General features: G+C 49.0%; 1 protein-coding gene across 6 annotated transcripts in view; it reads left to right on the top strand.

Annotated features, from left to right (window-relative positions):
- The window catches only part of Usp (retinoid X receptor ultraspiracle), a 67,389-nt gene that overhangs the window by 37,758 nt on the left and 7,179 nt on the right, over positions 1-22,452 (top strand). For 5 of the 6 annotated variants that reach the window (XM_071700081.1, XM_071700079.1, XM_071700078.1 and 2 more), the window contains 3 exons: positions 12,879-13,005; positions 13,308-13,469; positions 21,632-21,935. In XM_071700081.1, the coding sequence (XP_071556182.1) occupies positions 12,879-13,005; positions 13,308-13,469; positions 21,632-21,935 (593 nt within the window). The remainder of the gene's footprint in view (positions 1-12,878; positions 13,006-13,307; positions 13,470-21,631; positions 21,936-22,452) is intronic. The other variant, XM_071700080.1, reaches the window with a different exon arrangement.

Genomic DNA, 22,452 nt, shown 5'->3' with positions numbered 1-22,452 from the left:
ATTTGCCACATTAAGATCGATTAGTTCTGATCCCGGTCTATAAATGTAAAACATCGTATAGAAACATGAAATCTGTCTTTTATGATCCGTCAATAAGGAAAACGTTCTGGAATGCGCCGTACGATCGGATCGCGTCGCCTACCTTGAGCGTCTCGTTAAACAAAGTATGTTAACTGCGATTAATTTATACCCGCGGGTACCCGCGGACTTTTTGTGCATTCTGTACATCGCGCAGAGCGGCGCGCGATACGCCTCGTTGCACCTGCGACAACGGGGAGAGCGTGTACGGGTGTATACGCGTTCTCCGCATGTACGCGCGCGCGCTCGTTTACCCGGTTGAAATCGCGACCCCGTGACCTTCGCCGTGATATTCACGTACAAGGTCACCTTCGTCGCGCTCCACACATTCTTATTCCTACGTCGCGGTTGCACGCACGTACGCTAAAATCGAAGGATCTCGCGGCAATAGTCCTCGGCTCTCCTCGCGGCCCGGTAATGGCTTTTGTCAGTGTAGTTGTAAGTACAGCTCGAGTTTAGTCGAGCGACTGAAATAACGATAATCGCCGCCAATATCGTATTTGCACAATTGAAAATCTTTCGCTCCTCACCCCCCCTTTCCCACACGCCTGTGGTGGAAAATTACTCGAGAGTTCTAATTAAATTACGAAGGAGGTCGGTCGTTAATTGAACCGATAACCGATCACTGGACGTCCATTTTTATATTATTACGTTGTTTACGCTACGAGAAGATGTAATTTAAAAAATTGTGTAATGAAGACGCGAACCGGAAGGCCTAGGTGACATCATACACTGACACTGTGAAATTTAATTAAAAGGTCACTCGGTTGCTTGTACTACGACCTACGGTAATGCCAGAGGCGCGATTAAATAATAAGTGGTTAAAATAACGAAGACCGTATTTTATAAATATAATAATATCTCCGCGAGAGCGAAGCTCTCTCGCACGACGTGACGGTCAGGATTTTTTTTCATAGCGTCATTATTATCCTACGACGCTCATTCACGTAGGATGATAAAAAAATACTTACTGATCGCGATCATGTTCAATTCACGTGGGATTTATTAATTCACGTGGAATTGTTTAATATTCTTCTATTTAAATTCCTAAATAATATCGTTCTTTTCGCGTTCATTGAGCTCAATCGAAAGCTGGTACGGCGAGGCATTGACATTCAAGAAATAAGAAACGTAAATTAATTTATTCGGAATGTTGTAATAGTCCAATGACTTTTTTTTTTTTTAACCGGTGATTCACCCCGCACGGTTCGACGCCGCGACGGCGCGGGCGTTCGTTCGCGGGGCATAGCGCGACGTGTGTTGTTGCACCTGCGAGGACACGGGCTCGCAGCTGCAAGCACACCCACTCGAGGGCCGGAGTCCGTGCACCTAGGCTGAAATCGCGACCCCGTGACCTTCTCCCGGTGACCCAGGTACCGAGTTGCCCTGCACGTGGCACGTTGCGCTATATAAAGTGCGGCTGCATATAGATCTCGCTCGACCTCTCTCTCTCTCTCTCTCTCTCTCTCTCTCTTCTCTCTCTCTCTCTCTCTCTCTCTCTCTCTCTCCTGCGCTTTCAGGGCCGTACGCAGCGACGCGGTCGCCACTGTGCATTCGCTTCATCGATCGCCTCGCCTTTCTCTGTACCTACCGTATGTGTCGGCGAGTTTCGCGACGGCCAACGGCGCGTACTTAACATCGTGAACTTTAGACTTGTTTAGACTCGTTTTGTTATCAGATTACGCGCTCTCTCGACAAAAGACCGCTCGTTTTTTTTTTCGCACGTAACGAAGTCCGAAGAGAAAGTTAATCTGTTTTTCGCTTTTACGAGCTCATTAAAAATAAGGTCAATGTAAATCGCGCGATTACGCGCATCGCAATGCGGATGCTCGAGTAGCAGATTCAGAGGATTCAAAAGTTCGAAGTGGCAAAAAAATCTGAGGACATAAAAAAACGTCGGGATGTTAAAATTCGAAGAATTCAACTTTTAAAAATTTATAGCTCCGAAAATACAGCTCGTCACGCGCGCGCGGAATTGTGTATTTTACGCTCGCGCGAGATTATTCCAACCGTGCCATCCGATCTTGTCGTCACGTCTCCCCCGAATGTGAGAGCCATCGCTCGAGATGACTGCGGTTTACGAGACGATTCGACACAAGACATATTTATGCATGAGTATGCGGCGCGGTTGCGCTGCACGCGCGTGCAATCTCCCCGCGTTATTCAGACGTTCCAGATGCATGATATTTCGACTTTGCGTGGAAATACCGCGCACGGAGGATGTACGTACATTCGTCTGACCTGATATGCGTGACGCGACTCGCGCGGCACCGCCTATCTGCGCGATCTTATTTTCGCGAATGATCATGAGAACGGCATTCGCGCGCGCGGCGTTACGAGCGGCAATATATCTCGTGAATCTTACTACACGCGTTATGAAAAGAATCGCGCGGAGAGATATTTTTCGCTCGCGGCGATCGTAGAAATTGTGCATTCCGAGACGTTGTCTCGGTCCGACTTACTGCGCGCGCGTCAAGATTTTTCCCCGACGCCGCGCCGTAGATATCGCCTCGCCCAAGCCGGGATTTTTCGGGGGGATGCGTTTCCTCGGCGAAAGGACCGACCGACGGGTGGGGGGGGGGGGAGCTTTCGCAAATAATGCTGGAAACGTCTGTTTTATGTCCGCGTCCTCGCGCCGCAGATTTACGGCGCGCTAAAAAACCAAGGCGAGACGCGGCCGTGGAAGAAGGGAATACGAGAATCATAACGCCTTATCTTTTTCGGACTTGTACACACGGACTTGTCCAAATATTTATTGCGATACAACACGGGAAAGTGTCGAGGTCGTATGAAACGCGCCCTGTTCTGCGCTCATAATGGAGTTCCTGTGTACGCGCCATATCTAGTTTCCCATGCTGATTGCTAGAATTCTACGTAAATTTAGACGCCGTAAGGTGCCGCGTGTTAACACGTGCGCTGCCATGTGCCATGCGAAATCGCCCGATGAATCTCGCTTTACGCCGTGTCGCGTATTAATACGGCGAGAGCGAGCTTAATCTCGCGAATAGAGGGAAACTTTGTGAGAGAGAGAGAGAGGACGACGGGGATGACGTTTAAATCCTTTAAAAAAGTCTCGGAGATATAATCAACAGCATACAATTCGGAAAATATAACTACAATGAAGCGCGAAAAGTAGGTGAGTCGTTAGCCCTTTATTCGGAGGAAATGGAATGGATTAACGCACGGTATCTCGTTAATTAATTCCATTGGGCGCGCTTCCATTGGAAGTGGATCGAAGCGAAGCCGATCGCAGGGGGAGACCCCCCACGGCTGCGCTCCGCGCGGTCGCATTCTCTGCAGCGGCGTAAATCAGCCCCGCGGGGTTGTCGTTAAATCCGACGACTTTTTTTCGCGGGTTCAAGGACTAACGTCAGGGACGCGGCACTATTTTCGTACGGTCGTACGTGCACATGCACAATTGCGTGGGTTGCATGTGCAACGTTATAACGCCGCTGGCCTGGTGTGGGAGCGGCATCCGGTCGCAGCTGCGTGCAGGAAACTGTTAAAAACTCTCTCTCTCGTTCTCCTTCTCTCTATCTGTCTTTCGTGCATGTCGTCTAAAACTTATTCCCCTTTCGTCTCCTTCCTTTCTTTTTTTTCCCCTCTTTCTCCGGCTTTTCGCGACGAACTCGAACTAGCGTGCGAAGAAATCGTTAATCGCGCGGGTATGCGCGGCATGTGGCGGCGTGTGCTACACATCCAGTCCGTTCCACAATGTGTACGAGATATACCTGCGGGTTTTTAATTTACTTTACACACCGCCGTCGGAGGAACGATAATTTTCCCCGATAACGGCGCGCCTCTTTGCGAGGTACGACGAAATATTTCGCCTTAACTGATAAAACGTGCGGCGACGCGAGCACGTGGAAAGAGCGAGAAAGAAAGGAACCCCTCTGTGCGCGAGAGCTCGAGCTCCGCTTTATTCGATTCGAGATCATCAACTTTTGCATCGCGGGCAGATCTATGTACGAAGCGCGCCGCCGCTGTCCCACGGAATTACATTGCGGTCGCCAGAAGCCCGGCAGTGGATTTATCATGAGAGTCTCTCTCTCTCTCTCTCTCGCGCGCGCGTTATGAATGTATACATTCGTATCGGCGGACGTTCGACGATTTACGGCCGAGTCGGCCAACAACGAGCGGAATTTATATAGTGAATTTACGATCTCGGGCAGCCCGCTCTCTCGCGTGCGAGCGAAGCTCCGCGTTAGAGACGAACCGGGGCCGGGCCGGGCCGAGACCATCGGTGCAGCAGCGTCGCGGTTGCAGCGGCGCGGCGCGCCGATGCGCCTAAAGGCACACAGGCGCGAGGCGTACGGAGGTCGCGCGGCGGGGAAACTGGTTTTCAGTTTCGGAAGAGCGCGCAAATTGTCAGACGGTGACGTCACCGTCGTAAAGGCCTCCGTCAGAGACCCCCGGTATAATGATAATTGCGACTGAAAAATCGCCCTCTTCTTTCCTCTTTCCCTCCCGCATTCGAACGGAGCGTTCTTCTCCCCCGCGGGTGAGACCGCGATCGTTATCGCGCTGTGCTCCGGTCTGCGCTATTCCGCGGCGACGATTAACCGCCGACGGCGAGGCGCAGGAGAGAAGAGATTGGCCTCGCCGTCCGCGACGGATCGGTTCGTCACGACGTGATATCGACGTCGCGACGTAATCGCGCGCGGAGCATAATCGCGAGATCTCCGCGAAGAGAGTTACGGACATAAACATTCGGAATGGGACAATTAACGACGCTGTATCCGCGGTGTCCGCGACGTTAGATTACACGTCCGCTGACGTGTATCTCCGAGTCGTCGAGGGATGAGGAGAGAGACGAGGCGCAATTATCGGAAAGGGAAACGCGCGATAAAGATAATGGACGTAGGCACGTGAACTTCGCGATCGTTTTTGCTGCGTTTATATTCGTACGCGACGGTGTTAAATCTAGAGTTATCTCCGCGAGAATCACGTGGGTCCCGGTAACGTTATCTCGTGAGCCAACAAAGGCCGAGCGGACGCGCGTCGGCATTGTTTATCAGACATCCGCCGTCAAAATTCGCTGAATTGCATATCCGCGCGATGAGTAACCGGTACGACGACGCTGGGCGTCACGCGCATCGCGTCGCGTCGCGTCGCGTCGCGTTGCGTCGCGTCGCGTTTACACGCGCATATCCGCCGCGATTCAGCATAATGTGAAAAGGAGAACGACTCCTCGTGTCGTCGCCGCAATCTCAAATGCACGTACATATACAAAGTGTCCTATATACGAGATCGCACCGGATGTTCGTCTAACCGCATTTTCTCGAGTCGATTCGGAGACGATTTTTCCTTAGCGTAAACCTGTCGACGAGGATCGTCGTCTCTCGGCAACTTTCCAATTTTTAACCATTACACGCCCTAGTCTAGAATCTAATATTCCGTCGACGAGCAAGCGCGCTCGCTCGAATTTAATTGAGGAACACGAATTTGTCTCGATTCCCTCCGCTAGAGAGTCTTCTCGCTTTTCTCTACCGGTCACTTGGAAAGTGTACAAAGTGTCTCCCCGAAGAAAAATCGAGTCGAAATTGGCCGTGGAGTCGTGACAAAAGAACGAGGTAGAAATGGGACGCAACCCCGTACATATAAACGTAACGTAAACCGCGCGTGTCCAAGTATTCGCTTAATTCAGCGCCTCTGCACACCGGCGGCTTTAACGCGGGTCTAAAGTTAGCGCGGAATGACGAACGTTCGTGCACTTTCCTATTACTCATTTGAGGCTGCTGTACGAGCTCAATGTCATCGCCGAGTGCCGCGCCGCGTCGTACAGACGCGCGCGAAGAAAATTCCGGCAAAGTAGATTAAACGCGGGCCTCTCCGAACCATTTCTCGCGGTCGTGGCTCGGCGGTGAGTTCGGATGCAAGGACTCGACGCGGCAAATTAGCGCGACGTTAATTATAAATTATGACCCTACGTCACTCTACCGCTGCTATCGTTACATTATACGTTACGAGATGATACGTATCCTTCTAGATTTCATCCACAATTATTATACCCCGAAAGCATTTGAAATTTCTAACTTTCCTTTCTCGTAACCCATAGACGTATGTAATTATCAGAGGTTATTAATCCTAGGCGGATAAGGCGCATTCGTCCACCAAATCATCGTGATGTTGCACACGTCAATCGTAGTTGCACAATGCCCCGCATTCTTGACGAGTACCGATTGTTCTTCCTTTCCTTTTTTTTTCCTTCCGTCTCTGACTTTCCGCGCGGCTCCTATCGACGCGTCCGCTTTTTAACAAAAACGGAATGGGTGGACAGCTTTAAAAGCCGGCTCTCTCTCTCTCGCGGGAAACAAAACGGCGGACTGGGGGAGCGGCTTGAGCAGAAAACAGGAAAAAAGAAATTCGTGCTTTTAATGCCTCGATCCGCTAATGGACTGGTTCCGCGGGCGGCGACGGCGGCTCACAGCCCACGAATTGACGCTAATTTATCATGCGAGCTTCAGCGTGTATTATAAGCCCGCGCTTATACATCACAGAGGCATTCCTATTTAAACGAGACTGTCTAAGTTCGAATTAATTGGATATTACATTTCAATTCCTTAATGGACCGCGCCGAGCGCATTCGGCTTTCACGTCGGCGCGGCGTCACGCTTATTAATGCACCTAAATATCAACGCGTTGATACGCACGCGTAATCTATTTTACGAGCGGCATTCATATCTGCGCAACTTGACTTATCTGCAACTCCACTTTCATTATCATCAGTTGAATTTATTGCCGAGGTGCCATTGCCCCTCTCCCCGGCGCTCCGCGCCTGGCGACACGGAATGCAATGAAGCGGTGCAGCCGAACGGTTTATCGCCGTTTTCAAGGTTGCCGACGCTTCTTCTCACACAGCGCATAAATATTCATCCTCCTCCCACGTCCGAGAATAGTTTCGCAACGCGCGCATGTCACCGGCCGTCACTGATAGTGATAACGACGGGCTGCTGCTGCACATCCCGAGGTATATCGCGTTACGGGCAAACGAGACGCCAAAATTTGCGACAACGCAATCGGCGACGGGTTTGAGAGCTCCTGGATGGAAACGAGGACGCGTTTTCTCCGCAAAAATTCGCCTTTGTCTTTGCAACGTCGCAGAGTTAACGTCAATCTGTTTTCCATGATTTTAAGGTCATTTTGCCGTGCACGTTCCGCGATCGCGAATTAGCATATTAATTTTCTCCGCCTCGTAATTACGAAGCCGCGATATGCCGCGACAATAACGCGGATGGATCTTTGGCGAGTTTTACGTTTCACGGGTGTGCTATCGAGTTTCCGGCGTTCACCGCACGTGTGGATGTGCACACGTCGCGAAAACGTCTCGGAAGCTTCGAACACGAGCGTCACGAGCGGTAACCGCTAATTTTCACTCCGCGCCTCGACCTTGATTCCGAAAATGTACTAACATCTAGGAAAATTTGCGCTAGCTCCGAGATCTCTCCCGAACGCGCGCGCGCGCGCGGTCGACCTTAAAATACGGATTTAAAAGATTCAGAGACGCAGACACTTCGGAAACATCGTTGGTGTAGGTCGGACGACCACCTTTTCTCTCTCTCCCGATGAATATTTAAAGACCGCTAAAAGCGGTGAGCATTGCACGCGTAAGCTGTTCGATGATCCGCGTTGTTTGGAACGATTCTCGAGGCGTTGGGCTCTACCTTTCCTTTCCGCAGCATCGTCTATCTCGTTGCGGACGCACGTGAAATTTACGCGCTACAGATACGCTCGACGCGCGCGCGCGTGTGTGTGTGTGTGCGCGCGTCTCTGTCTTCGAGCGTTGCACTGTCGTGTTTGCGTCTGGTCAATGTGCCCGACACCGCCGATACATATATAGATGTGCACGCCACATTTACGCACGTGTGTGTGCGTGTGTGTAAAAGTGCACGCGTATGCGCGCGCGTTATAATGTATACCATCACACACTGGTAGCGCTTGGCCTTGTGACCACTCTCGTGTCCTCGTCCCACCCTCTCTGCATGCGCCGATACGCTTCAAGTCGCGTTTACGACCCAGCAACGCTCGCTCATGTGTAATTACTTAATGCGCGGTCTCGGCCCCGCTCGCTCGGGGAATGAATATCGCGCGTCGTCGTCCCGAGGAAATTTAATTGGCGACTCCGGCCGCATACCTGCTGAATCACATTGCCGCCACGCCGCGCCGCGACACCGGGTCGCCCACCGCGGCCGTTATCCCCAACGTGGAAATATATGGTGATTCCACGACTTTTCCCGCGACTCCGGGAGCGCGCGAGGGGAATCCACCGTCCTCTCCCGCCGGTATTACACAATTTCCACGCGCACCTGCGATTTCTGACAGCCGATATCGCGAACAACTTTCGATATGTATCGTTAAAATTTATCCGGGAATGGATGTCCTCGTAGACGGTGTGCTCGTCCAAAAGGTAAAAGTAGCAGGTTTTCGGAGTTCTGATGTATAAGTGAGCGATACATACATACGAGCTCGTGTCACGCAATGACTGCACCGATCGCGATGCGACTATCTCGCGTGCTGCAACGCGAACTTCCTCGGAGTCTCGCGGACTGTCGACGACCTTCGGTCCGTCACTTTGCCGGCCGGCCGGTCGACCGGTTGCGTAATTAAACCAGCGGCGCGCGGAGCTTAATAAACGAGAGTGATGAGTGGCATGCGAGCGACGACAACGACGACGACTGCGACGACGACCCGGCACTCGAAATAGAAATCAGCCGCGAGAAGAGCGAGAGCTACGACCTCGATGTATAACTCATCTCCGAACGCGCGGACGCGCGCGCGGCGAATCGCTGACGCACACCCGAGAGCGAATGCACCGAGATCATCGCTCGGACGTGTATACGTAACGACGACGACAATCGCCCGCGAGATTGATCGAGGAAACTTCCTAGAGTTGGGAGCGATCGTGCCTCTCGTTATAACGATCCCGTCATAATCAGAGCGGCAAGGAAAAACGTTCGTGGAAACGCGCGAGAGATAGATGGCGAGATGCGTGTCGATTCTGTCGATTCGTCGAACTTAGATTACTGAGATGACCGAGTATCGTCCACTACTTAGTTCGATCCTCGATGGGCTTGAAAAGGATGCTAACTCTCGCTGGTCTCGCTAGACGATCTATCCGACAATTTATCTTTCTTTTTATCGCGAGAGCGATAAACGGAGCGCGAAAGTGGTAAACCCGATATGTATTGGGCAGAGGTGGGATGATCGCCCGGTGCTATTTCGATCCTCGGGGTCGTTATCGCGGATTACCGGCGCGCGAGCCGAGCACCCGAGGAATAATTCCAGCGCGAACTCTCCACGGTCTCGGATCGACCGCATAAATCATTTTGTGGGTCACCGGAGCGACCACGTGGTGGCCCCGTTCCACCGGCTCTCGCTCGGCTCGCGGCCTCTCCTGATCGAACGCCTCGCTCCTTCTCTCGGTCCACGAACTCCCGGCGGCATGTAATGCGCATCGGTCACTCGCTGGCCGTTGCATTGGCCTAAAAATAATCGCCGGGGTGGCGTGGCGTGGCGTTTGCCGTCTTAGAAAATGAATCGATATTATCCAAGTATGTCGTCGACCGAGCGCAGCTTCGATAAAGACAGATATCGGTAATGGGACAGAACTTTTTTTAATCATTTTTTTTTAATGATTGTGTAATTAGATATATTACCAAATTATAATTATTATTGATTACATCTGGCACTTGATAATTTACATACAGTAAAATGTTGTAATGTCGTGGAACGTGATATTCGTTAACTGTTAGATTTCGGGCTTTCTCGCTACTCGTTATAAAAAAAAGTCGATGGCATCTTCGATGCTGATTAGTGATCATCAATGCTTTCTTGGCGGTCATCCCTGATGCAGTGTTTCACCGCTATAAATCCCAATCTGTCTGTCTGCTGCGCATTTGTCGGTTAGTGATGCGCTTCCGAGCGAGCGGGTCGGCCGAATGGATCGGAGAGAAACCGAGAAAGAGCGTAGAAGGAGAGAGATATATAGAGTGATGGAATGACGTCAGGCATGCAATTACCGATGCACTTGACGCGTCCTCAACGGCGAATCGTCTGAACGATCGCTCGTTGCTCCGGCCACCTCCTATAAAGCCCATTTTAGGCGATTTAAAATCTGCGATGGAATCAAAAAACTTGAAGTCCCAAAATTCTTTGAGTTCTTAAATTCGTCTTTCATAAAGAGATTAAAATTGTGGGTTATGGAGCTGCGCAAACCACTTAATAAACTCGTTAATACTTATCTTTAAAAAAAAAAGAGAGATTTCAAGACGGCCTGGTGAGAAGATTTTTTAATCCGAGATGAAAATTCAGGAGAGGAAATTTGCGCGACGGTGGAATTAGCGCGAGGTTTCTCTCTGCAGATTGTATCTACAGCTCGGTCCATGATATCACGGATAAGAAATTCTGTCCTGAATTCTGTCAGCGAATTATGGATCGTCCAGACGGGGCCTAATACCGCCTCCTTCCTTCGTCGTCTCGTGAACATTCGTCAACATCGCGTCCCTCGGCGGTCGTGTCTGGAGTCGATTAAAATGTCGTTTATCTTCCCGGACGTTCCACCCTAACTCCCACGGTGCGGAGAAAACGCGAGCCCCGAGGTGCGAGGTCCGGAGGTCTGGGGTCTCGTCATCGTCGGGCAATAATGGGCCGGTTCGCCTGAATGTAGAAAGTGAAAAATGCCCGGCGATGTGTGGGTCAGACAAGGTCGTCGGGGAGAGACGACCTATTCGGTCGACGCTAGACGATTACTACTGCTGATTGAGGATTGCACGCCGTACAATAATAGGCGCGAAGGCGTTGCTTCGCGCTCGATAGAGCGACGATTTTAGATGGACGGCGATTAATCTTGCCGCCAACGTCTATATAAAGCGATAGAGCGCGATTAGCAATTTATACGATTGATGATGCGGAGTATTAGTAAGTGCTGCATTACTGATCAGCTTACAACCAATATTAGAAGACATTATTTCCGATGTAATTAATTTTCTACCTTCGTTCCCGATATCCGTGCCACAAGGGATAATTTCAGAATTGCTTGACGTCTGAAAGGATTCTTACTAATAAACGAGAATTCTCTACGGGAAGGAGTTTTTTTTTTTTTTTTGCGAAACGTAAACCTCCATCGATCACTTCGCCGCCGTTAAAGGGAATAAGCGCTGGGCGCGCAAGAATGGATTGGTTTTTTGTGCTACGGAGAAGGACCTTTCTCTCTCCAGGGAGAATGAATCTACGCCGTGAAGGGTAAAGAGGGAGGAGACGACCGCCGAGACGGCTGATAAACACTTAAGGGGGGCCGCACGGAGGAAAACGTATATCGCGAGGATCAATACTCCGTAATTCCGAGGGACTTTTTCATGCCAAAATTGACGATACAATGGACGCGAAATTAGCGTTAGTAGCCTCGTAGCCGGTGGGAGAAGCGACTCTCGCGTCTCCCATTCATCCCCGACTACTCCGATTTGTATTTCCCCGGACTTTGTTATAGACTCGTTTATCCGGGCAATCTCGCGCCCGGTGCCGACGAAATGAGCCCCCAATACAAACGTCGGTAACAGCGCGTGTATTCTCAGTCGCGTGAAACCACCGAGCCCTCTTTTATGTAGAAGACCACTTTCACAGCCGAACCCTCGCTCTCTGTGTGGGTTTTTTGCCCCCCTCGGGCATTTGTTTCCATCGACTCTCACTTTCGAGGGTTTCTGCGGACACGAATCCTTCCAGACATTTAAAGCCATAAATGTCACGCGGATCTTGAAGAATTTGGCAGACTTCTAAATCTATAATTTTGCCTTTTATATTTTTGCGTTTATGAATTATGAATGCTACGAGTATTCGGGCGACTCACATCAGTTCATGCTATCTAGATTCTTGGGTTCAACAAATTCTTCTATATACTAACCGTCAAGCGTGCAATCTTCATTCCACTAGACACTCCTTATCCAAGAGTCGCCGCTACTTTTAAACTCACAAATTCTTAGTTTCCCTCAATTAAATAAGAGAATAAATATACAATTTATCGATTAAGTGGTGTATCGCTACGCTTGGTAATACCGGAGATATTATCGGCACGTAAAGTGCAATCTCTTCGCGGCGAGAGAAGGAATTCACGTTCACGCGATGCCGAAGGAGAGAAGTCCCCTTCGACAGAATTCTCGGATAATGAGAGTCTACTTCGAGGCGGACAAAATTCAACACGTTACGGCTGAAATAAGTGCCCTCGCACCTGCAACCCATTGGCCACCTCGCACACTCGTCTCGCGATCGCGTAATTCGGCTCGACCTTCGAGAGACAGAACCGCTCCAGTCTCTTTCTCTCACGTTGAACTTTCTTCTCGAGGAAAAAGCGTCGATCCGAACAATCGCGGAATTTCGCGATTCACATCTCGGGTTTGCCCGTAACTGTAAATCGTCGACGTGTGCGTTCGTTATCGAAAGGCGCCGTCGTCCTCGCGCGAGAGGAATGCCGAAGGACGCGGAAGATGCGGAAAAGGCGCCTGTCTTGCTGATCCTCGCCCCTTCACCGCTTTTAGAAAGGATACCTGCCGCGAAGCACCGATCGCATAATAAATGCGCTTCTCACGCAACATCGGGAATTGGTTGCAATTTGCATCGGAGGCGTAATTCTTTCTCTTTATCGCGCGCGATCGCTCGTCATCTGAAAAAGATTTCGAAACGGAAGAATGACACGCGTGTGTACGTAGCGTCGAATATAAAACGAATATATATATGAATATTAATAAAATTAATATGGAGCGCGAAGTGAAATTCTGATAAAATAAACTCGATTTGCTTGTGTGTTTCAGGGCTGAGTTTAGACAACAGCAATATGTCGATGTCGTCGGTGGGGCCGCAGAGTCCTCTCGACATGAAGCCCGACACGGCCCTTATCAATCCGGGGAACTTTAGCCCATCGGGTCCCAACAGTCCAGGGTAAATATTCTTGTAACACTTCAATTTATCCTTAGTGAATATTAATACAGAACTAGACTCGATGGCAGATTTGTTTGAGTGACCTAAAGAGAATTCTCTCTCGACTTAGCGATATTAAAAAAAAAAAACTGCAAGAGTTACCGCGATAAGGATATAACCGTTGCGATTTCCAGAGATTTTAAGAGCGCATACCGCATACTTCGCGGTCTATAAATTTAACGCCGGGCGTTTTCGAAATGTGCATGCTACGGTTGTAGCGGCGTAGATCTCATAGACGATCGTTCTCTGCTTTGCATGTAAAGACCCTTCAATGCTGGTTGTCACAGCAACCTCCTGAGTACATCGCCCAGCGGCCAGAGCAAAACGGTCACCCCTTACCCGCCTAATCATCCCTTGTCGGGCAGCAAACATCTGTGCTCGATCTGCGGCGACCGTGCGAGTGGCAAGCACTACGGCGTTTACAGGTAAGTTTTATAAAATCGTTTCCGTATTCGTTACGCAACGCAACTCGTCAGCACAAACGATACTTCTCGGTCGAACAAAACCTCGATAATCTTCTCGACTTCCACTCACTATTCTCCTTGCCTTTCATTTTCGAGTGGAGGAGTTTCTGTGAAGGGTTGAGGAACAATTTGCGCTATCCACCGTGAATATCCGTAGAAAATGCTGGTTCAAAGTTATACGTTAGGAAGTATGTATCCGATAGAAGTCTAACGAATACCCCCCGCTCCTCCCCCTTCCTCTCGTACCCCGCTCGCATTTGTCATGCAAATTTGATCCTTGACGGCGCGCGGCGATTTTATTCAAGAAATATACGCGCTCGCGGGTAATCGGCGTTTCGATTGCGGCTGAATCTCTCGAGCGGCGACTTCAATAGGTGACTTCAACAAACTCGTTTGAATATCCCCTTGTGCATCTCATCGTGCGTCCGTCGTTTCGCGGCGGCTGGCCAACTGCAAAAATAATTAACGCGCTCTTCTGCTGCATTTCTCCGAGAAGGAAGCGAGCACGCGAACGATAAAGGCCCCACGATTTATTCGAGAAAAAAAAAGAGAAGAAAGAGAGACGCGCCTATGAATATGAATTTGCCGTCGTTGGTACTTGCGTTGCGCCGGATGATTTTTCCGTCGCGAGAGAGCGGTTCAAGGTCCTTCGGATTCGCTTGATAATCCTGACCCTCGTTAACGAGGAGAACGGTGAATAGTCCGTCCACCGACGGCTCACCGAGAATGCAATAATAATAATAAGCGGGCCGTTTATTATGCCGTCAGGCCGCGTCACCTATATAGCGGCGCGACACGATAAAGCATCGCCGATAAATGCTTTGTTTTTTCCAATTATCGCTACCCTCCGACCTGCGCTCGCAAAAGTAAGCGCGCGACGCGCAAAAGTAAGTCACACGATTCCGAATAATAAAATCGAGTGGCTGATGGACGAGCAGCGGAGAAATTTTTATGGAGGCATTTTTGCCGACGAAACACAGCGCACGAGCACGACGTCGACGAGGCAAAATCGTCGACCTTTCCTCAAATTATTTAACGCTCGATAAGTCTCGAGGCTGTCTCGTATCTTTACTCGAGGGATTGGTGGCATTAACTTGTTCGGGCGGGAGGATACACGCGCTCGTCAAAGTGTTTCGCGTTACCGTCTGCGAAGTTACGGTCACATTTAACGACTATGATTCTATTTGAACATTGAAAATGCACGTGGAATCTAACGTCAAAATTAGATATAGTTTGTTATATTTCGGTTTAATTACGTGCAATCGCTTCGGATTATTTATACTGGGTTACGCAACGTGGCTGAGGTAACTATTTCGGAAGTTCTCGGGTACCTTATATCTGCTGTGTAAAAGGATTTCTCGAGTCTCGCGTTACGATACCGATTCTTCGGAAATCCGACACTGAACTTTGACTCGCGCGCGCGACGACGCATCCTCGAGAGTTATTAACGGATGCTTCCTCGCGCTCGGTTTTTATTTTCCTGCGTGCATACGTGAAAAAAAATGCTTGCAAATGCGGCGTCGTGTTTGCATAATTGGCGCGGTGCGTCGAACCGTCGTCGTCGGCCGGCGGAATAATAAAAATGTCGACGAACCAACGCGGACACGTAACCGCCAAGGCGTCGCGCGCGCGCGCGAGGCGAGGAAACACGATAGTAGGTAAAAGAACCTCCACACCGCACGTCGTCGGCCGTCGCCGTCGCGAGAACGGGTCCGCGTATCGTCTTTCGATTGTGTTGCAGCTGCAACAGGTCCGGTCGCGGCGAACCGCCGCGTTGCGTGCGCGTCCGCGAAAATGCACGTCGCTGAAAAGGAAGAAACATCTGCGATGACTTTTATGCGAACACGCGAGCCGCTCGCGCGAATGCATTGGAACACCGTCGTGAACACCGCATGTCGGCCGTGTTACAACAGCGGCGGTCCGCGCCCCGTCAACGAGCACATTTGTCGTCTTTCGTAATTACCGAAGAACGTCGCTCGTAACAAAACAAATTATTTAACGTGTAATAGTTACGCGATAGCATGACAATTATTTTCTACAATATTTGTGCGTCATATTGAAGATAAAGCACAGATTCCAGGATCTTTTACATTCAAATATATATATCTAATTATAATTTGAACGTTTGCCCTAGAAAATAAATAAAAATTAAGGAAACATATAAAGAGCGAATGAAATCGTTTAGGATAATCGGCCTCCCATTGAGCGATATAATAATGACTGATCGTTGAACTTTCGGCATCTTGCTCGTCGATACAAATTCACGACGACGCCGCGCGGGCGTGCCTCCGAATTTCATTACAACGATAGATCTCGTTAACATTTTCCTTCGCGGTGGCTTTACGAAACGGCTCGGATACGAAAGTTAGATCCTCAAAGTAACTTATCCAATTAAAACTTGTATCGACTTTCTAATTTAGCCCGTGAGCTAACCGCGGCGGAACGATCGAAAGTAACGTCGCGGAGGAGAAGAGGAGAGGGTCTCGCGGACCTTAACACCTATATTTCAAGTTATATAGACATCTACTCCGAATTTCGATTTCCTAACACACTTGCCCGATAAAAGCGATGTACAATACTTTCCCTCGAAGTCACAATCTCTTTCTGCTGAGAATTTTACACATTCAAGCAAACGTCCTAAGTGCGACTCACGGACGAACAAGCTCGCGCATCAATTAATCCGAGCGACTGGAGTAATTTTTACACCCCTGCGGTATCAAAGAAATGAAGCTCCCATCACAGTAATTTTAATATGCTTCTCATTTATGCAAAAAAGAATTAGGCGTCCGTTCCCAGGTTAACGAGATACCCGCGAGATCTGTTTCGTTTCATTTTAATTTCTGCTCCGAATTTTTTTTCACCTCAGTTCCGTTCCTTTTCACTCAATTAACTTTTTGACGAACGTCTTATTATATATCGTTACAGTATCCAATGCATTTCCAATTTTCTGTGCATATTTTTGTTTAACTCCCGCGAGGAGCGACCAGTTTTCGCGGCCGCGGAATTCCGCTCCAATTTCCGCGAATCGGCGAGCGACCTCGAGGTCGCCATTCTCGCTATCAGAGCGCTTACGCCGAGGTCGATTGCTGGTCTACGGCTGGTGCACGCTGGGCGTGCAGGGAATCCCGATGCACGACGGCCAGCGTGCCCCTCTTCGCCCCCCCCCTTTCCCGCGTTCTCTCTCTCTCTCTCTCTCTCTCTCTCTCTCTCTCTCTCTCTCTCTCTCTCTCTCTCTCTCTCTCTCTCTCCCCCCTTCGCCCCTCGTACCGCGATGATTGCACCGAGCTGCAGACCGGCCTGGCCGACGTTCGCGTTGCATCAGAGCCCCATCAACCTTGGACTTGCTGCTGTTGGCTCACGAGGTTAGGACGACTACCCACCCGTAGTTCCTACGAGCGGAGGGGGGGCCCCTCCCTCTCCTCCTCTCGCTGTATATAGGCACTTTGCTCCAGTGGCGGCTAATTAACCCTTTAACCCAGTGTTGTTCGTTCCTCCTCGACCGACAAAATACCTTCGAGATTGGCAAGAGTAGCTCGCTACGTGCTTCCCTTCTTCACTTCCAGAAACGATATTTAATTAACTTATGTAATCAGAAAATAAGAATATAATCGCGAAACACGTTTTTATCACCTTTCAAGCTACAGAAAGACTCACTTAAGATTTACTTTACATATTGAGATCCTTTACGTCCGGACAACATTCTAACATTTTTGAAAATGTAATTTCCCGAAGATATGAATAACATTTGTATCTCGATTATCTGGATTAAAGCTTTCGTAAAACAGAAAATTCAAACGCTAGCGTTTCGAGACTTTTCCTCGAGGAACTTCCTTCCGCCGCGAAAAATGACGCGCTGAGGGAACGCGATCGATCCTGCGAGGGGGGGGGGGCGGCCGCCGTGGATTTAAAGCGCAAAACAGTCGACCCGTAACCCAGACGCGCAGGTATAAGTTCTCGCGCGGGAACTTAATTAATCTCATTAAAAGTACCCGGAGCAATTTGTAGCCATCTCGCGCGCGTAATTAACCGCGCGGAAAAAGGAGGGGGGGCGGGGACTCGCCACCGCTCCAATAAAAACTGGTCGCGCCTCCAACATTCGGACATGTTCATCATATACGCCCCGCGTAATGCATCCGTCATGCGATGCCCCCCTCGCCCGCAAATTGCAGCAATAACGCGCGCAATGCCAGGGCACGGCGCGGCGGGGAAAGATCGGCCAGTTGGAGGAAGGACGGTGCTCGCTCTTATTTTCGCGTGTTCCTTTCGCGCGCCACGACGCCGCGCCGCCGCGCGTCCATTTCTCACTGATTAAATGCGCCGCGACCGTCCACGTATGTACGCGCGCGTGTTACCGGAGAAGAAACGTGTACGCGCGTTCGCTGGGAGGCACTCGTCTCGGAGTCATTTTATTTTAATTTCATAGTAATCCGCCGTCGAAGCTCCCGCATTTTGAATTAACTTCGTTATTAAATGATCCTGCAAGCGAGAATAAAATGGATGGAAATGCGTACAATTTAATGTGTGTAATCGCCCGATTATTTATTTGATGATTAACGATTATCACATAAATAATTGTAATTCGGATATTAATTTCATATATATACGTATATGTATAGATATATATGCACGTAATTTTTATTTTTTATAATTGAATATTTGTCATCGCAGTATTATTTAATTATTATGCTTGAAAAATATAAGAATTATTTATATTAATTAAAAATATTTAATTATTTTGTTAAGAGAGATATGAGCTCATATAAAATGAATAAAAATAAAATAATTATTAAAAGATCTTTTTCAAATAACTAACACGAGTAATAGGTCGTAATCGATTTTATTAATACAATAAAGATAAAAATACAAATGCATTAAGAATCTCGTCCCGTGACAGTGTCCCTCGCCGTTGCTTTATTTTCCACATCAAACGAAACCGTACTACCGCCGTACATTCTTATTCTTTTTTTTTCTGCCGGAATTTCCCGCGCTCGAGTGAAAAACTGCGAGGCACACGCGTAGCTTCGCCGACATTATTTGTGCATATGGCGTTGAAGGTCTTCATACCGCAATAGAGAAGAAGGGAGAAAGAGCGAAAGGGGGAGCGAGAGAGAAAAGAGGGAGAAGGAGAGAGACGGCTAGCGCGGGGCTCTACACTCTACACGTGTCTCGTGTCATGAATATTTGTCTTTCGCATAAACTCCGCGAGATCAAACGGCTGCCACGGTGGTCCAGAAATTGCATCACGTGCGCGGCGTCGCCCACGCTAAACAGATGCGCGATGCAACTTGTGCGACGCACAGCCGCCGCTCAACTATATCGGAACGTTATCATCCCACCGGGCATCGTCGTATTAGCATTAGCCTCTCGCGTGCGTTATCTCGTCGTCTCGACGCTGGGAAAGCGCCGAGATACACGAATGCCCGTGTAATCGTCATTAATCCATGCTCCGACGCCGAGGGAGAATTTCCTCCTTCTGCGGCCGGCACTTACGTGGTGATTAAGAACACGGCGGTGTCGCAACCTCGAAGCCTCCTCGCGTTCGTCGTAATCGAGCCGCGAATTAACGATCGCCGGTGGAGAAAAAGCGAAATCCGACCGGCAGGTATATATAAATGGCACCCGGACGAACCTGGCGCGATTTCTTTCCCCGTATTTATTACACGTTTATTTCGAAATAAACAGACCTCTCTGCGAGGGAGAAAGAGGTTTCTCTCGTCTTCCGCGATACCTCGATCGTAAATTCTCGCCGCCGCGCCGCGCGAGATCAAATTCGCGTCTCTCCACGCTGGCGTTATTCAACGCGGCTTCTATACACGTGCTTTATCAACGGTAGCGCGCGTTTAAGATTGCACGATATGATGCGTTCTCGTGAAATCCGGCATCTCGATAGAGGACGTTTGTCGTTGGACGCTTCGCGAAATTCCCCCGAGATTAGAGCGCCGTGTCGTTTGTCTCCTCGGGACGCGGTTTCTCGCGTAGACGGCGAAAACGAGGGGAACACCCCGCCGGAGAGCCAGACAATGTATACGCGCCGTTTGATTTATCTTCGAGTCTTCATGAATGCGCTTTATGAATGCGCCTCCGCCGTGCCGCTCTCCCGTCGCAATCGTCTCGAATAATGTATCCCGGCTCCCAGCGGCTTTTAGCGTTGACTGCCGCGCGAATTAATTTCGCAGGAGACCCGTTAAGGATCGCGCAAATAAACGGCGACGCTCGTTTTTCCGCGAGGGACGAAGAGGGGACAACACGGAGGCAACACGGAGGGAAAATTCGACTTTATTGTCTCCGGTCACGTTCATTCGAAGCTGAATCTTAGCTCCCGTATTCGCTCGACGGAAGACGGCGCGTCGTGCATCTTCCGCCGCGCCGCGCCGCGCCGCGTGGCTTTATTCACGTTTAGCAGATGACAGCGGAATTTAATGCCGCTGTTTGTTCCGCGCGCGGCGGAGGATGTAGCGTTTTCGAAATATGTTACGTCGTTCTTGCTGTCACCGGGCGAAGAAAGAGCGCTTCGCCGCGAAATCGTTCGCGGACGCCGCGCCGCCGCGCCGCCGCTGTCGCGAAAAACACGCGATACGTATTTTCGCGGCGAAAATAAATTCACCGGCGAGATTTGCACCGTCCCGCTTTTCTGGATCTCCCGACGGGAGATTTCTGGAGACGTTCCAAAAACTTTAAAAACGACGACCCTGAGAGGTACGAGCCGCGTGACTCACACGGGTTCGTTGATGATCGGCGAGCTTCTCGGCGGCGACAACAACCGCGGCTGAGTGACGCGATGATCGAAATGTCGATTCGCGATTTCCGAGAGCGACGGAAGGAAAATGCTGCTCTTTAGCTGCTAAAAGTATTATCCGGCTGAAAAATAATTCACAATTCCGATGCACGTACCCGCATCGCTGCTGCTTAGGTCAGTAATTTAATTCTAGCTAGCCTTATTTTCGAGTCCTTAAATCGCCACACTCCGATCTACTCGACTTTGTCATTTTCATTCTAATTAATATTTTTAAGCTTGTAATGTACAGGAATTGGAAATACAGAGTCCGAATAAGATATTTATGAAAATATCAGGTCAAGAAAATTATTTGAGTTTAAATCGTACTTATTGTAAGAAAAAGCGGTCCACACTGGACCGCAATGTGGCGAGCTAGGGTTAATCACCGAGCGCCGATAAACAACGTTTCTGAGGTGCTTTTCATAAAATCAAAATTAGCGGCCGTTAGTCTCCGACGACGAACCGAGGCCGATCTTTTATTTTTGCTCGTGGTATTGTTCCCGACAGCTGCTCGTAAAGAATTGCACCCGAGAAGTCGTAAACCCGCGGCACCTCATCTCGATGCGTCTCCAGGTCGGAGAAACTGATGTGAGAACGTTGACGGGAAAGAGTGCCAAAACAAATCGTTCGACGGACTTAAGTCGTCGCGCTATCGCGAAATACGAGAGACAGACCGCCGTGATTCACCTTTATCGAGCGGGCAACGCAATAATTATCCCGTGACAATTAATTTCCTTCAATTCCCCTTACTTCAAAACTCCTTGCGCTTCCTCGAACCAGATTCCAAGGCAAAAAATGTAATTGCGTTCGTGCGGTTCTGATGTTCATTGCGTGAAATCGAAATGAGCGCGGGATATAATTCGCTCCTTTCAAATTTCATCGCTTTAAAATGTTTAACTGCGTAAAACATCGCGATGATAAAGCACAATGAATTCCGGAATCCACTTTGAGAGAAATGAGCATGGAGTGTAATTGTCTCATGATAAATGCATCTCCATTTGTACAATGGAATAATTGCAATTAACTGCGATATAATAGAATGTAATGACGCTGTAAATACCTTCCAACTCGATCGTGATTTATTTCTGTCGAGTGTCGTGGATAGCGCAATGATTTTCTTCAGCCTGACCGATACTTCACCTTTACTCGAGCCTTTACTTAAAAATTTTTTAAATTAAATTTCAAGGCAAAGAACATTCAGCTACGTTCAATCGAAGAGTGCCCTTCAGAGATCGAATTCCATTTTTTTTTTTTTTTTTAATAATAGAAACGATCGCGTAAAGTTGCAACATAACGGCGTGTAATGCCGCGTTACATTGTCATTATCTGAAGCGAGCTCGTCTTTCAGCTGCGAGGGATGCAAGGGATTCTTCAAGAGGACCGTGCGTAAGGATCTGTCGTACGCCTGTCGCGAGGAGAAGACCTGCATCATCGATAAGCGACAGAGAAACCGCTGTCAGTACTGCCGGTACCAGAAGTGCCTGACGATGGGGATGAAGAGGGAGGCGGTGCAGGAGGAACGTCAGCGCACTAAGGAGCGGGATCAGAGCGAGGTGGAGAGCACGAGCAGTTTGCACGCGGACATGCCGATCGAGCGTATCCTCGAAGCGGAGAAACGTGTCGAGTGTAAGATAGAGCAGGGAAATTACGAGGTAAATATATTCGCGCCCGTGATGAAGATATCGCGTGTCGATGCGTGTCGCGTGTAGGCGTATCTCCTCCTGGCGGGAGGGAAAAGCGGAAGTTTAGATATGTATAATAGTAATAACGAAATGGCTGTTTAAGGATATGTATGTAGGTCGCTATTAGATACGTCTTAGGATATACTATTTCTAATTGTAAGAATAATCTCGCGGTATAAAATAAGAATTTATTATGTATGTTTATCACACAATTTATTATTCCTCAAATGAATTACAATTCTTCACTCACAACTATAATCTCTTGTAAAGTCAAGGCATACACGGGATGAAAAATCGAGGATCGAACTCGGAATTCGATTCTCCTATACGGGATCTATGCGTCACCTAAATTAAGAATTTATAATTTAGATTTTAATATACATTGCAAGATAGCGCAAATTTATGTACGTGAGATCTTTATAAAGATATAGCTTGAACGTAATTTTATCGTAGTTTTTATAGAGATATATATATATGCCGTTCTATA

The sequence above is a fragment of the Temnothorax nylanderi genome, unplaced genomic scaffold (assembly GCF_030848795.1).
Source record: "Temnothorax nylanderi isolate EJ_2023f unplaced genomic scaffold, tnyl_v1.0 TNYL_tig0020_pilon, whole genome shotgun sequence".
Lineage (NCBI taxonomy): Eukaryota > Metazoa > Arthropoda > Insecta > Hymenoptera > Formicidae > Temnothorax > Temnothorax nylanderi.
Note: the sequence above shows the minus strand (reverse complement) of the source record. Positions and strands in the feature narration are given on the sequence as shown.